Source organism: Salvelinus alpinus, chromosome 15 (assembly GCF_045679555.1).
Source record: "Salvelinus alpinus chromosome 15, SLU_Salpinus.1, whole genome shotgun sequence".
Lineage (NCBI taxonomy): Eukaryota > Metazoa > Chordata > Actinopteri > Salmoniformes > Salmonidae > Salvelinus > Salvelinus alpinus.
Window position 1 is genome coordinate 46,780,537 of NC_092100.1, and position 16,819 is coordinate 46,797,355.

At 43.5% G+C, this 16,819-nt stretch overlaps 1 protein-coding gene across 3 annotated transcripts in view; it reads left to right on the forward strand.

Annotated features, from left to right (window-relative positions):
* LOC139540189 (protein MTSS 2-like) overlaps window positions 1-16,819 on the forward strand; it is a 39,712-nt gene that overhangs the window by 17,631 nt on the left and 5,262 nt on the right. For all 3 annotated transcript variants that reach the window (XM_071343803.1, XM_071343801.1, XM_071343802.1), the window contains exons 4-10: window positions 8,353-8,437; window positions 8,550-8,641; window positions 8,754-8,828; window positions 11,231-11,388; window positions 13,532-13,639; window positions 13,795-14,025; window positions 16,475-16,549. In XM_071343803.1, the coding sequence (XP_071199904.1) occupies window positions 8,353-8,437; window positions 8,550-8,641; window positions 8,754-8,828; window positions 11,231-11,388; window positions 13,532-13,639; window positions 13,795-14,025; window positions 16,475-16,549 (824 nt within the window). The remainder of the gene's footprint in view (window positions 1-8,352; window positions 8,438-8,549; window positions 8,642-8,753; window positions 8,829-11,230; window positions 11,389-13,531; window positions 13,640-13,794; window positions 14,026-16,474; window positions 16,550-16,819) is intronic.

Here is a 16,819-nt window from a genome sequence, read left to right on the forward strand (position 1 = left end):
CTAGATCCTGTAAGGACCCGGGTGGAGGGGAGCAAGGGATACGAGGAGGGGAAAACAGAAGGAGAGAGGAAAAGGGACTGAGATGAAGGAATGCAAACTAAGGCGATGTGGGAAGGGAGTGACAGAGTAAAGATATGGCTGGGATCATGCAACGAGGTAGGTTGAGAAAAAGTGGAGTTTTCCATGGAGCTAAGACAGTGTTTCCCAGATGGTTTAGCAGGACCCATTGGAGATCCCATTGGCTGACCCCTTAGGGAAAGGGAGAAATACTGTCTCTTCATGGGTAACATCTACAGTGTTACTCAATCTCATTACGGTGAAATGGCAGCCAGGTCACCCGTAATACAAGTCAGTATTCGACGTCCAGCCATGTCTGAGGACGTCGGGAGATGATGTGGAAACCAGCCACTAGGGGCAACATTGAGCGCTGTTACCTTCAACTAGGTTTCGGTTTTGCTAGGGCGTTGAGGATGGGGATGGCGATTGAAAGTTAACCTTAGAAGCTTACTTTAACCATTCAGAGTTAATGCCTAACCATAAGATTTCGGAGTTAATGCCTAAACTTAAACCTAACCTTCAAAATTCTGAGTTAATGCCTAGACTTAAACCTTCAAAATTCTGAGTTAATGCCTAAACTTAACCTTAAACACTTAGAAATTAAACCTTCAAAATTCTGAGTTAATGCCTAAACTTAACCTTAAACACTTAGAAATTTTACATTTGTAACAACTTCTAAATTTGACGTTTGAGAAACATGTATGAACGTCTAATTCTGAAGTGAGACTGTGAGAGCTAGTTGGAAATGGACCTTGAAAACAAGACAGTAGAGGAAGGGCACACAGAGAGAGTCAAACTGGTAGGCTACTTGTTATTCTAGACTAGTGAGGAACATTCAAGAGTCAACTAGAATGATACATAAGACATACATCAGTTTCTCACAAACGTGGAAAACAATGAGAACCTCCAGTGCTATACACAATGTGGTGCATCACATCTGATTGTTGTTTATCCGATATGCCTGTGAGGTGACTGTCCAGCATCATTCCCTCAGGCTCTTTCTCTCTTTCATCTCCTTTTCACTTTCTGATCCTCTCTCTCTCTCTCTCTCTCGGTGTCTCTCTCTCTCTTCCTTTCTTTCTTGTTCCTTCTCTCTCTCTCAACTCTCTCTCTCTCTCTCTCTCTCTCTCGCTCTTTCTCTCTTTCTGTCTTCCTCGCTGTCTGTCTCGTAAAACGTGTTGTTTTTCTCCTGCGTAGCTCCTTAATGAAAAGCATATTTGGAGTGGAGCGGGACAGACAGACAGACAGGAGTATTTGTAGCAACACTTCTGTCCCAATGCAAGAAGCTCCTTCAGCAGTAAATATTTCTACCTCCTCCCTTTTCTCCTCCTCCTCTTTCTCCTCCTGTCCATCATCCTAATACACTTCAGAGTGTGGTGTTGACAGCACAGGGGTGGTTGTGAAACCTGACTGTATGTTCTGTTAAAGATGCACTATAGAGAAATCACTCCGCCATTTCCTGGTTACAAAAATTCTAATAGTTTGCCTAATTTCAGTTTATGTGACAAAACAGGCAAGTGTAGTATAGAGAATCACTGTACCATCTAAACTGCTGTGAAATATATTTTCCATAACCAAAAAATATTGTGTTTGAAGCTGGTGTGCAAAATCGAAACTTAAGAACGGGAATCATAGAAATAGTGCACATAGATCTACCGCTTCTTATACTTGTTTTCAATGAGAATGACAGATCTACAACACACATTTCTATGTGAATTTGGTCAGGTCACCCAAAAGTTACATATTGCAGCTTTAATAACAATGTGATTTCTCCATATGTTTTCTCACTGAACCTGGGTCATAAGGAGGCCTGAGTTTCACACAGACAGACAGACAGACAGACAGACAGACAGACAGACTCTCGCGCACACACACAAAAACCTGGCTTCCACGGCTGCACCTGCAGTGGTCAACCAGTTCCGTTGTCCACTTATCCCCTCACTCATCAGCCCCACCTAAGTATTATCACTTTTTTCATCCTCTCTTCTTCTCCATCCCCCTCTTCGTTCATCTATCATTGGCCTCCACCGCCTCTACCGGCTTGCTCTCTGAACCTCTTAAAAGGGGTGAGAGAGGGTGAAGGGAAGAGCTTGTGTTAAGATCAGGCTGATCAGCGTCAGCGTCACTGCATGGCTACGGTGCCAACGTGAGGTGTATGATGTAATCCTTTGGAGTTTGGTTAACTGTTATCCTTAGGACTAAGAGATTTCTCTAGCTAACCAGCTGGATAAGATTCCAATTTTGTGACATTCCTGGAAACATAAAAGTGAGGATGTTCTGTTCGTTAGCTACCTCTGACCAGCCTCTATAAACATTTTGATGTTTAACACAGGAAGGACATAGCACAGTCAGCACTCTCAAAAACAATCAAGCTGTTTTAACTAGCTTCCAACCTAGTTTTAGCATCTTTGGCAGGTAGAACAGTTTGAAGGTGTTCCAATGGGAAGCTAAATCCATTCAGACTCCACCCCACCCCCCACACACACCATGTTGAAGGCATCAGTGAGGGAGGCCCCAGGCTCTAGTCCTGGAGCTACTGGCAGGCGGATGGCGGGACCAGTGCGGCCTCTATAAAGCCAGCTTGTTAAATTCCTCCCCCGAGGATCACTGGAGAATGGGGATAATCAGGACCAGAGGTCTGGAACCACTCACCAGTCAATGGGCCTGGTCTGCTCAAAAATACTGTACACAACAACTTTAACCATGAGCAGACTTGGTCGTATAGATCTATGTAGCTACCTGTGAAGTGTCAGTATCTGGCACATACAGTCATCCACCTCTGACTTATGACTGTGTACCATATGTAGTCATATATATATCTACAATAACATTGTGGGACATTTACCTCAGCCTGAATGAATATAATATGGCTCCATTGCCCTGCCCATATGTTATTTATCTTATTTTATAATACACAGCTTCACACTTGTTGAGAACATGCATCAAGGCAACTCCTGTCAATGTGGATATGCGTGCATCCGTATGTACTAGATGGATCCCTCTGGATTCCAGTGAGCGAATGGAGCGTTGGAGGCTATCCCAGTCAGATAGGCTACAGTGAATGGAGCGTTTGAGGCTATCCCAGTCAGATAGGCTACAGTGAATGGAGCGTTGGAGGCTATCCCAGTCAGATAGGCTACAGTGAATGGAGCGTTGGAGGCTATCCCAGTCAGATAGGCTACAGTGAATGGAGCGTTTGAGGCTATCCCAGTCAGATAGGCTATATTGAATGGAGCTTTTGAGGCTATCCTAGTCAGACAGGCTATATTGAATGGAGAGTTTGAGGCTATCCCATCATCTGCTCCAGCCATGCCTGTGGTGTGGGCTAGCCTGTGGGCTGTGGGACTCCAGGCTGTGGAGCGTGTCCGGTCAGGGCCAGAGGCCAGGGCTCCTGGATGTAGAAAGCCTGTTGGTCAGGACGTCTCCAGGATGTCACTTTCAGCCAATCCTTCGGAGGGGAAGTAAGGGGAAACCTGGCAGGTGTGGATGGGAATGGGGGCAAGGTGGAGAGGATATGGGGGTAGTGTGTGTGTGTGTGGAGGGAGGCTGGCTGACTGTGACATTGGGAAGGTCTGTTATATAGATAAAAGGCCCATTACTCCCCTCCATCCTCCTCTTCTTCCCTCTTCTCCCCTCTTCCTGCCAAGCCAGCCTCTTTAGAGTTGATCTGCAGCTGTGGACGCCTCCTGTAGTGGAAAGAGGAACACTGTGTGTGTGTGTGTGTGTGTGTGTGTGTGTGTGTGTGTGTGTGTGTGTGTGTGTGTGTGTGTGTGTGTGTGTGTGTGTGTGTGTGTGTGTGTGTGTGTGTGTGTGTGTGTGTGTGTGTGTGTGTGTGTGTGTGTGCGTGCGTGTGTGTTTCCATGTGCAATACTGTAAGTGCATTTTCTATATGTCTATGTATATATGTTATACAAGCATATTCACATTGATTTGAAGGCCAAACAGCCTTCAATTACCTATTCAGTTGATCAAGAGTTGTGACGAGAACAGACTGAGTGGAGAGAAGAGTCTCCAATCCATAGTTTCAGTGACATTTTTATGCAAAATGAATATCATACAGAGAGAGAGGGCCGTTGTGTTACAAATCACATCACAAACACACTGTGGGTGACAGAGGACTTCTTTCCGGAGAAAGAAAGACGGAAGGGGGGTTAAGGGCCCCACATGGGGAGAATCTCAATTGCATACTCCTCGTGTCCTTTCCAATGTTCCCTCTAAGCTGCGGTTGTGCGCGGGCGTGCAGCTCCCCTGGGACTGCCGCGCAGAAGACATATCAGCCCCCGCAGAGATTGAACTTCACTCAACTTTCTAGAGTTTTCCTCGTTAGTTAACACTATCAATGGTTCCCTTTACTGTGGGAGTTGTGATCGAATCAATGTAATATTAGCCACTTTCAATGTAACATACCGTAACAAAACAAACTATGAAAGACTTAGTATGCAAAATGAACTATGTAAGAGATTTTGTTGTAGGCAGAACTCATCGGAGTAGGATTCTATTGCATTGACAGGCAAGACTCAGGCCCGTACTCTACACAGACCTGTGCGGCATAACCAATCAGAGCTGCAGTAGGCCTGTATGCAAATAGACCATTGCCATATATGGAGCTGAGCCATTCACTTTGACCTGGACTGTGTTTACAGCATGAGCGGTCATGAGTAGATTCGCTTGTTTTGAAATCAAAGCGAAAGCTACATGTAGCCACGTGTGCACATTTGTTCATATCCTTTGCTAGTTAGTGAGTTATTAGCCCAGTTATAGATCATTTGTAGTCAGTAATGGGGGAGTGATTGCTGACAGTGGGGTGATGTGGGGCGGTAGATAGGCAGAGGGTAGCATAATTTGTCTGACTTTGTAATAATGGTATGAGAATAATTATGCATTTTATTTTGTAAAGTGGTGTCTTGCATCATACAACACAACAACATTTTCGGTCACAAGGACAAGTGGATCAACAGGTTAATGTCAAGCCCTGCATGTTTTTTTCAAAAGTCTGGAATATAGGCCTACATTGAAGACTACACATTGGCTGCTACTGTAGGCTAAACGATAGAACAGCTATTTCCATGTTAAAATGTTATGGGATGCATTTTCTCCATTGTTTTTGATGGTAGGCCACTCTGGTAGGCCTACATTATGATCAAATAGCCACAGTAGTCTACTTGACCACTGTTAAAATGAACTTAAAGCGGGCACAGCCTCAATGTTCACAGTAAATGCGCACCGGAGTTGCACAGAATTTTCACAACGTTCAAGTTTGCGCTCCTCAGACCTGAAATTTGCTCTGTGACGCAAAAAATGAGAGGGAATATTGATCCTCTCTCCTCGACTCCTCAAAACCCTTTGGAGGAGGTCAGAGGGGAGGGACCTCTGGCTTTCTCATTCAATTTGTTTTGAGAAGGAGATGAGGAGAGAGAGGACGCGAGAGATCTTCCCATGGTCCCTATATCACTTCCTGCGTTATCATAGTGGGTGGGATTCAGCTGGGTAACCTCTGACCTCTTACCTGTAGACATTTCAGTCACTTGGAAAGGAAATACAGCTGTATGACAACATGACTAAACTTCCACCACACATCATCCCATCCACACATGGTTGTCAGTGGATTCATCCATCCCCCAAATCCATCCAGCATCTGGCCCTGATGCCTCTGGGAGATGGAGTTCTGTGAGGTGGAATGCTTTTGACGTAATCCCCAGAGCATTGAAGCCAATAGTGAAGGGAATACTAGCTACTGTATATGTGAACGGTGCTTTGTCTTATGATGAGTTTCACCACGGAATTAGTTTAGTCTCTAGGTATATAAATGAAATAGATTATTCTTCATTGTATGCATCCATCTTCAGTAGGGATGTGCATATTTTCCTTTCAAGATGATTTGATATGTATCTAGATACATTGGATCCGATATGATACAGGATTAATACATTTCAGTTTGAAACGATTCGTTTCGATTAGAGATTGAATCGATGCGATCCGGTTCGATGCGATACTATTCGATGCACTGGGCCTCTGAGCTGGATCTGTCTGAGCTGACTGTGTGTATGTAGGCCCCTGAGCTAAACCATAAGGGAAGCTGGGCATCTACCACCCCACTGTCAGATTGGGGGACATTGTTTGCTTTTTGTCCCTCCCCACTTTTGATAAAAATTAAAAAAAACATCACCCACTATGAATTTGTTATTTTTGCAGATTAAAAGTGTTAGAGCTAGTAATGTATCCATATGTATCTTAAAAATGTGCTATGACATAGCTAATGAATGTACTGTATGTAACACAACTTTGAATTTCACCCCGTCTCATAATCTAATGGTTTAGACCGCTAGGAAATTTTGACAGAGTTGGAGTGAGCTTCTCTTCTTCTCTGCTTCAACCATGCAGTGTGGGTAGCAAAAACGATTGCTGTCCTCATTATGAAATTAGCAACTTTACCCTAAAACTGACCATACTGATTGTTTCAAGCAAAACTACCAAAACGATTGCTGATGGTGAACCTGAACAATCAAAATTTAAATCTAATGTAATCCCTGATCAGCATGTAGCCTACCTATAGCCAGATGAGAGTGGTGTCTCCGGTGGTAACTTAGGCTACTTTTATTCAACAGCACATTTGATAAAAATAGCCTAGCAAATGACATTGTTTAACATAAAATGTAATATGGCGCAATCCATTTGACAAACATTTGAATGCTGAAGGTGACCCGCAGACGTGCCAGATTAGGAATAGGCCTACCTCTTGTTGGTCAGCGCGCGAAGCTACGCACAGTGTGCAGTTTGACTAGGCTACTGATACTGTATTGCCTGGGCTTGTTCGGCATGAAAAATTACTTGTTATTTTATTTTATTATTTTTTTACTTTTATTTAACTAGGCAAGTCAGTTAAGAACAAATTCTTATTTACAATGACGGCCTTCCTTGTTCAGGGCCAGAACGACAGACATTTTACCTTGTCAGCTCGGGGAATCGATCTAGAACCCTTCCGGTTACTAGTCCAACGCTCTAACCACTAGGCTACCTGCCGCCCCGTATATCAATGATTGTCAACACAATTACATGATTAGTTCGACACTGAAGGAGAGGACGCAATTGTCACACAGATAAGAGGTATTTTCAGAAGGTAGTCATTTGAGAAAAAATTATTTGTAACGTTTGAATCTATTGCCTGACCGGTGGATGCTACATTTGAATCGAGTTTGGGCCGATGCGCTCATATCTTAAACATTTGAACCAGGGACCGATGCATATCAGTCAGTCGTAACAACCCTAATCTTCAGTATTCTACAGTCAGAGGATGTTTGATTTGATCCAGTTAGATCAGCAGCTTCCTCTCTCTCTTCTCCCTCTAATATCTTTTTCACTCTACTGAGCTGAGCTGTGCTGCACTGGCCTGGCTACACATCCACCATAGTTGCTGAAGCCAGCACAGTTCGGGTTGGCACAATAGTGTGGAAAGGGCTTAACTGTGTGCAGGCCCAGGCTTGGTAGATTGAGCCTTCCTCGTGGACAGACAGGTTCAAGCCAGTCTTTCCTCGCACCCCTGTAAGAATGGTGTTTAGGAAACCCAGAGAACAGGAAAGGCAGAGCAGGCCAGGGAAGAATAGAGGGATATCCCCTTACAGGGTACCCACCTTTTTCCTTCAGGATAGAGTTGGGAAGAGGGGGTATGTAAATCACACCACCTGTCTACACACACGGACTAACACACACGCGTGCGAGCGCATGCGTGCGCTCATGCACATGTGTGTGTCTGCCTGCCAATGTGTGTGGTGGTGTGAGACCCTCCCGACCATCCCCCGATTAGGCCTCGTTGGCCCAGTGGATTAGAGCAGGATCAATCCTGGACGATGTTTCTGCGGTACCCTAAGAATGAGCCCTGGATGCGGCCTGTAGCCGGCGGAGCATGTAGCTTGGGGCCAGCCTGGGCTTTAAGGCTTAACACCCCATTTTAATTACGCTTGACTAGAGAGGAAAAGTAGTACAGCAACTCAGACAAGCTGTGATTTCCTGGGATGTGGGGTGGGGTGGATAAATCACTGAATGCAATTACATTTCATTGGTGTAGTTGGTGTCCAGACCAGGGTAGTAGATGCAAGATAATGTTGAGGATGAATGGGCTGCAGCCTCTAGATGTTGTGTTGGATTGATTACTTTTGACATTTTCCTGTAAGATTTTGGTTGGAGAAAATAACTGTGCTAACTGAGCTGACTGGTGTCCCTTGTTGTGATATGCAATGCCGCCCCCCAGTGGTTGTGTAAACCCACACTACTAGAACCAATCTCTCCCTCTCTCTCCAGGAGGCACCAGGGACATAGGTTCAGCTCTGACCAGGATGTGCATGAGACACCGCAGCATTGAGACTAAACTACGCCACTTCACCAAGTAAGTGGTCCACCTTCAACCCTGCCTGATTCCTCTCCCTACATCTCTGTGCATTGCTAATGGTGCTACAAGTCCTGTCCTTACCCTCCCTCTTCTTTCGTCTCCTCCCCAGTGCTCTTATGGAAGGCCTAGTCACTCCTCTCCAGGACAGGATAGAGGAATGGAAAAAGACAGCTAACCTGCTGGACAAAGACCACGCCAAAGGTGAGGGTTTATGTTAAAAGGGCTATATATTATATTGAATTTGATTGATTGAACAAATCAATCAACAAATGACACTTAACTCCAGGGTGACCGCTCCTTCTCTCCTCATCAGAATACAAGCGGTCTCGCCAGGAGATCAAGAGGAAGTCCTCAGACACCATGAAGCTCCAGAAGAAGGCCAGGAAAGGTAACATCGAACCGCACCCTGTGACATGTTCTGATTGGCTACTGCTAAAAACGACTGGTTACTGATTGGCTACTGTTAAAAACTCTGTTCAAAACAGGATGTAGACTCGATAGAGGTTTGTTGTACTGTAGGCTAGTTACCAGCACCTAACTGGGAAATGCCACTACCTAGTGCCCTGAATGAGAAATACATTGTCATGGGTTTCCAATGAGGGATAAATCAGAAATTAAGGCTATCATCCAAAAGGTTTGGAGAGTTTGGAGGTAAAAAATAAGAGGTTTATGTGTACAACTTTGATCTATTTCAATGCTTATAACGATGACCGTGCCAACTCTAATATTGGGCTTTCTGTCTATGCTTCCCCCCCCCCCCTTCCTTCTTCCACCCATGCTACCTATCTGTCTACTCCTCTGCCTCCTCACTGGCCTATTCCCCTGCTGTAGAGCTTCTAGGTATGTGTGTTATGCTTTCCCCACATTTCCCCGCGTTGCATGAGGCATTTCATGATAATGCTATAGTTAATATCTGGTGTGTGTGTTTCTGTGTGTGTGTGTCCTGCATCATCACGTCATTGTGTCTGACCATCTCACCTGGAGTGTTGTAGTCTGTCTGATACTGGTGTGTCCTATCAGTATTAACATACCCTCGGTCTGTGTTGGGGAGTCGTGACCTATATGTAGTTCAGATAGTAATTGGACTACATTTGACAGTAGCTTGGTGGTAGTTCATCTACATTCAAATCCACTAGTGTTTTCAGTAGATAATTACTTTTTTGCCATGTAGCGTTGTAGCTAACTACAGGAACCACGCACTACATAGACATATGGGAGAAGTAAGCAAGACATTCCTTTCTTTTTTGTCATCAGATCTGCCAAATTCTCACTTGAAGTTGAGTTTTTAATAGGCTAAATTACACATTCTGTTAACATCTGACTCCAGTCCAGAGTGATCGGTTTGTAGCAATTTGTAGTCTACGACGTTTCAGATCTACATATGATTAATCACTAAGTACTTTGGATGTAGTGAACTACTTTTTCAAAGTAACTTTAGTTACGTCAACGATATTTCTCTTATGGGTAGCTGTAGTGTAGCTTAACTTAATTAGCAGCTTGGTAAACTATATGTTAGCTTCCCCATCACGGCCTCTTCTACACACCCCTCTTGGTCATCATGTCACCATGTTTCATAATTTGGGTCCAAAACTTTTTTGTTACAGTCTCTTGAGTTGAACGGTACTAGTCACTGGTAATTATCCACAGTCACTGGTCATTTTCCACAGTCACTGGTCATTTTCCACAGTCACTGGTCATTTTCCACAGTTGTTCAGTAACCTCTTTACATACCGAACAGAGGAGGGAATTATTACTATCTCATTATCTATAGGGCACTAAAAGCAATGCGGAAATCTAGTTTCCTCTGGTTTTAAAGATCCTAGCACTCCTCTATCTTAGGCTGTGAGAACTGGTTAGAACCTGTTCTCATTTGTAATATGTTTCTAAGGAAGTGGAGCCAATTACACCTTATCTATTTTCCTAGCTTGCCTCCACCTAGAAGGGGGATTTAGCTCTTTGTGTAGATGAAGTATATAAAGACTGTGTCATTTGTAAATGAACAAGATCCTCTCCAGGTTCATCCCGAGAGAGTGATTTCCCTTGCAATTGCTCAAATAAACCTCTTATTACTGATAAATGGGTTCTGCCTGATTCCTTGTAATGAGTTTTCCTCAACAATAAGGCTGTCTCATACATGGCGGCTGAATATGTCATCAGTGTTGTATTTACCTGTGCTAGTAAACCATGTTCATTTCAGGATCTCCAGCCATATAATCTGTTGTTTTTGGTCACATACACCAGATAGATGCAGTGAAATGTGTTGTTTTACAGCGTCAGCCATAGTAGTACAGCACCCATGGAGCAAATTAGGGTTGTGCCTTGCTCAAGGACACCAACAGATTTTTCACCTTTTCTGCTCGGGTATTCAAACCAGCATCCTTTTCCTGACTGGCCCAACGCTCTAACCCACTAGGCTACCTGCGGAGTTGTTGGTGCTAGCCTCGTTTGAGATATGTGCTGTAGTTTCATCCCATTCTCATTGAACGCGTATCATTTCAGTGCAGTGTTGTTTGTCAATGGTGGTCTGTCCTACGGTACACCGGCAGGCCCAAACCTGGCAGAGGGTTCTAATCACCACTCTTTTCTTCTCCTCCTCCTCTCCCATTTCATCCTCATCCTCTAACCGTCTTACCCAATGCCCCTCATCCCCGGGTACCCCTGTTCCTCCTTCTTTCACTATTGACCCCTCCCTCCACTATCCCCTCCCCCTTTCTCTCGTCTTCCTCTTTTATCTTCCCTCCTCTATGTACTCTTCTCTCTTTACCCCCCCCCCCCCCCCCTTCTCACCAGGCCGGGGTAACCTGCGTCCTCAGCTGGACAGTGCCATGCAGGACGTCAGTGACCTCTACCTGCTGATGGGGGAGACAGAGAAGCAGGCGGTGCGCCGGGCCCTCCTAGAGGAGAGGGGGCGCTACTGCTTCTTCATCAACCTGCTGAAGCCTGTGGTGGTGAGCACAGATCTAGGATCAGCCTATCCAAATCCTTAGCTATTATAGGGAAAACTTCACTCACTTTAGATCAGTCTGTGGTTGTGAGAGGGGAGGATGATGATAGAGTTGGCTGGGGTGGGCGCTGGGGCATAGATCTAGGATAAGATTACCCTCCCTAAATCTTAACCTTAACCAGTATGTGGGAAAAACCTGCCTGACTGTAGATCAGCGATGGTGGTGAGAGAGGAGGATTGCTGAGATACCAGGGCGGGGTGGGCTCCCGGGAGAAGTTGCCTTGTCTTTAGGCTAGAGTTGAGGGTTGAAGTCAATTCCACAAATCACATTATAATTCTATTCTCTCCCTGTTAATTACATTTAATTCAATTCAAATTCCAGGTCAGTCTTTGAATTCAGAGATAATTGAATTCCTCTGAATTCCAGTGTTAGTTCAATTCCAATTCCCAATTCAATATTATCCCCAAAGATTCCAAATAATAATTCTCTGCAACCTGAGCCACCCCCATAGAATTGTTCCGAGAGCCGATTCGTGACCCGCCAATTAACATCAATTTATTAATATTTTTTATGAGTCCAGAGCAGTACGTTATTCCCCATCCCTGCATTAATTAATTTGTCTGCATGTCTACATTTGGATAAAAGGAAACCATGCCATGAATGAATAAGAATGATAGGCCGATCTTCTTATTTTCACAATGCTGTGCGGCACATTGACAACTCAAATCGCTTTGAGAAAGAGCCATATAATTAGCATTCTTCTAATAAAACCTATACTGATATAACAAAACAATACTTTTACAATCAATATTGTTTAGATAATCAAATAGTTTCATTGAGACTTAAATAAACTATTCCCAGAATTGAATAGGCTACAGGCTGCAAAAATACATTTATTTAGTAGGCAATTGGCTTATCAAACTTTTACCGACCACACAGGTTTAAACTTTATATGGCCTGCATATGGTCTAAATGAATGAATTTACAGTGTGTAATAATTAACTGATAATTAACTGAATTATCATAAACAAATACCTGCCGCTTGCACTTTTGCAGGCTGTGTATCCATCTATCGGGTTGTTGTCCTCCTTGTCCACAATGACTACAAACTGGGGATTTCACTCGCGCAGCACCTATTACCACGATGGTGTATTCCACCATCATAACCTTTCTTTTTATTTCTCCTGTTACATTAGCCATTTTCGCGTGAGCTAGGAGTCAGGGAAAATAAACTTGGCAACTTATTGTCGCGTGGCAGACGGGAACATAAGATCTGCACATGGACAAATTATGAATGTTTCAGCACCACAGAAACAATGGACAGTTCCCTGCTCCAGTCTCTTGCTGCGTGGCTGGTAGCCTAGTCCTAGGCTATATCTTCCTCACTGCTCACATAATGGATTTTGCAACACATTTCAACACAACAAGCTCCTGGGCTTGTACAATTCTTTACAAATCTTGATTTAATTCAAACGTTTCCAACCCGCAATATAATTGTTCTGAACCGCCAGCCGACCACTGGTTGAAAGAATGTTTTCATTCCACCCGCCAGCGGATTTTTTTGCATGTCAACCACAGGGAACTGTGGGTATCTGACCCAATGCAGGACTGTACTTTAGGCACAGATCTAGAACCTGATTATCCTACCCAAATCTGAACTATTATATGGAAAATATTTACAGACCATACTTAAATCAGAGTCTAGGTACAACTGCATCCTTCTGTCCACAGTGGAGTTGTTTGGTGGTCTTAACTCTCATGTTAAAGTTGTTTGGTGGTCTTAACTCTCATGTTAAAGTTGTTTGGTGGTCTTAACTCTCATGTTAAAGTTGTTTGGTGGTCTTAACTCTCATGTTAAAGTTGTTTGGTGGTCTTAACTCTCATGTTAAAGTTGTTTGGTGGTCTTAACTCTCATGTTAAAGTTGTTTGGTGGTCTTAACTCTCATGTTAAAGTTGTTTGGTGGTCTTAACTCTCATGTTAAAGTTGTTTGGTGGTCTTAACTCTCATGTTAAAGTTGTTTGGTGGTCTTAACTCTCATGTTAAAGTTGTTTGTTTGTCACAGTTATTTCAGTTAGTCTTAAATAATGCACATGTTATGTCTTTGTGTGTTGCTGAGCGAAAGGTCTTGTTGTTGCTCCTCTTCAGAATGGAGAGATAGCCATGCTGGGAGAGATCACTCACCTGCAGGCCATTGTTGATGACCTCACTGTGCTCACTGAAGACCCACACAAACTGCCCCCGGCTAGTGAGCAGGTAATCTCCAACATATACACAAAAGAACAAGACTTTCCTGACACAAGAAATCAGTCTTGCAAGGACACATGCTTAACCAGTAGCACAACATGTCAAACAGTGAATGCACTTAGTGTAGGTATTGCTGGCGTAAACTCTCTCTTCTCTCTCTCCAGGTGATCGGGGACCTGAAGGGTTCAGACTACAGTTGGTCCTACCAGACCCCTCCCTCCTCTCCCAGCAGTGCTGCCTCCAGGAAGAGCAGTATGTGCAGTATCCTCCAGATGCCAACTGTCGGTGCCCATCGTCTCAGTAGTGTCTCCTCCCATGATTCAGGGTTCATCTCTCAGGATGCCAACACCCACTCCAAGCCCCCCTCACCCATGCCCTCTGACATCACCAGCCAGGTAGACACTCCTCTGAGTCAGTCAGTCTCTCGGCTCCACTCCAGGTTCTCTGTCACGTTCTTGATTATCAAAACTTTGGAGTATGATAATGCACAGACCTGGGTTGAAATACATGTGTATTTGATTATTTGTTATTTAAATACGTATGTTCTGTGTATTTCAGTATTCAAATAATATGGCCCGAGTCTAATACTTCTATTTATTAGTATTTATTTTCAAATAATTTCCTAAATACTTACAGTTGAAGTCGGAAGTTTACATACACTTAGGTTGGAGTCATTAAAACTTGTTTTTCAACCACTCCACAAATTTCTTGTTAACAAACTATAGTTTTTTAAGAAAGTCGGTTAGGACATCTACTAGTAATTTTTCCAACAATTGTTTACAGACAGATTATTTCACTTATAATTCACTGTATTACAATTCCAGTGGGTCAGAAGTTTACATACACTAAGTTGACTGTGCCTTTAAACAGCTTGGAAAATTCCAGAAAATGATATCATGGCTTTAGAAGCTTCTGATAGGCTAATTGACACCATTTGAGTCAATTGGAGGTGTACCTGGATGTATTTCAAGGCCTACCTTCAAATTCAGTGCCTCTTTGCTTGACATCATGGGAAAATCAAAAGAAATCAGCCAAGACCTCAGAAAGAAAATTGTAGACCTCCACAAGTCTGGTTCATCCTTAGGAGCAATTTCCAAACACCTGAAGGTACCACGTTCATCTGTACAAACAATAGTACGCAAGTATAAACACCATGCGACCACGCAGCCGTTATTCCGCTCAGGAAGAAGACGCGTTCTGTCTCCTAGAGATGAACGCACTTTGGTGCGAAAAGTTAAAATCAATCCCAGAACAACAGCAAAGGACGTGGTGAAGATGCTGGAGGAAACAGGCACAAAAGTATTTATATCCACAGTAAAATTAGTCCTATATCAACATAACCTGAAAGGCCGCTCAGCAAGTGAGAAGCCACTGCTCCAAAACTGCCATAAAAAAGCCAGACTACGGTTTGCAACTGCACATGGGGACAAAGATCATACTTTTTGGAGAAATGTCCTCTAGTCTGATGAAACAAAAATAGAACTGTTTGGCCATAATGAACATCATTATGTTTGGAGGAAAAATGGGGAGGCTTGCAAGCCGAAGAACACCATCCCAACCGTGAAGCACAGGGGTGACAGCATCATGTTGTGGGGGTGCTTTGCTGCAGGAGGGACTGGTGCACTTCACAAAATAGATGGCATCATGAGGATGGAAAATTATGTGGATATATTGAAGCAACATCTCAAGACATCAGTCAGGAAGTTAATGCTTGGTCACAAATGGGTCTTCCAAATGGACAATGACCCCAAGCATACTTCCAAAGTTGTGGCAAAATGGCTTAAGGACAACAAAGTCAAGGTATTGGAGTGGCCATCACAAAGCCCTGACCTCAATCCTATAGAAATTTTGTGGGCAGAACTGAAAAAGCATGTGCGAGCAAGGAGGCCTACAAACCTGACTCAGTTACACCAGCTCTGTCAGGAGGAATGGGCCAAAATTCACCCAACTTATTGTGGGAAGCTTGTGGAAGGCTACCCGAAACGTTTGACCCAAGTTAAGCAGTTTAAAGGCAATGCTACCAAATACTAATTGAGTGTATGTAAACTTCTGACCCACTGGGAATGTGATGAAAGAAATAAAAGCTGAAATAAATAATTCTCTCAAATATTATTCTGACATTTCACATTCTTAAAATAAAGTGGTGATCCTAACTGACCTAAGACAGGGAATTTTTACTAGGATTAAATGTCAGAGATTGTGAAAAACTGAGTTTAAATGTATTTGGCTAAGGTGTATGTGAACTTCCGACTTCAACTGTATTTCAAATAATATTTTCAAATGCATGGGAGTGCATTTTAATCAGTGTACTTTCAAATACTTTCATGTGCATTTCCAAATACATTACAATATTCAACTACTTGTCTTTTCAAGTAAAAAATATGTAAATTCATACTTCCAAATGTCTTTAAAAGTAATTGAAATATCCTAAATAGTATTTGAACCCAGGTTTGGTAACGTGAGAATCGTATTTTTATCCTCTTTCTGGCTGGTATGTGTTATTACTTATACCATCAAGCCTGTAAGATGATGCTAGAGTTTTTCTCCTTGATATAGTATGAATTATTGTGGCGGATGGCTGTTGAAATTTCTCTGTAAATAGAATGGGCATCAGGGAGGGAATCTGATGCAATCTTCCATAGCAAAAGAGCAATATTGTGTGATGGTTTGTTGTGGAAGAGTAAATAGTTCCTTGAGTCATATTCTTTCCCCTCTTTCCCATTATTTCCCCTCCCTCTCAATCTCACTCACTTCTTGTCACCTTTCTCCATCTCTCCCACTCCTCTTCTCTCTCCATCTCCTTACTCCTCTTCTCTCTCTCCGTCTCTCTGATTCCATCTACAGAAGTCCACCAGCTCAGCCTCCTCTGAGGCATCAGAAACCTGCCAATCTGTCAGTGAATGCAACTCTCCCACCGCGGTTAGTACAGACAGACAGACAGACAGACAGACAGACAGACAGACAGACAGACAGACAGACAGACAGACAGACAGACAGACAGACAGACAGACAGACAGACATTCTTAAAATAAAGTGGTGATCCTAACTGACCTAAGACCGACCGACCGACCGACACCGACCGACCGACCGACCGACACCGACCGACCGACCAGACCAGACCAGACCAGACCAGACCAGACAAGCTGTGTGACATATCTATGGCTTAAGAGGCCCAGAGGGATCTTGCTA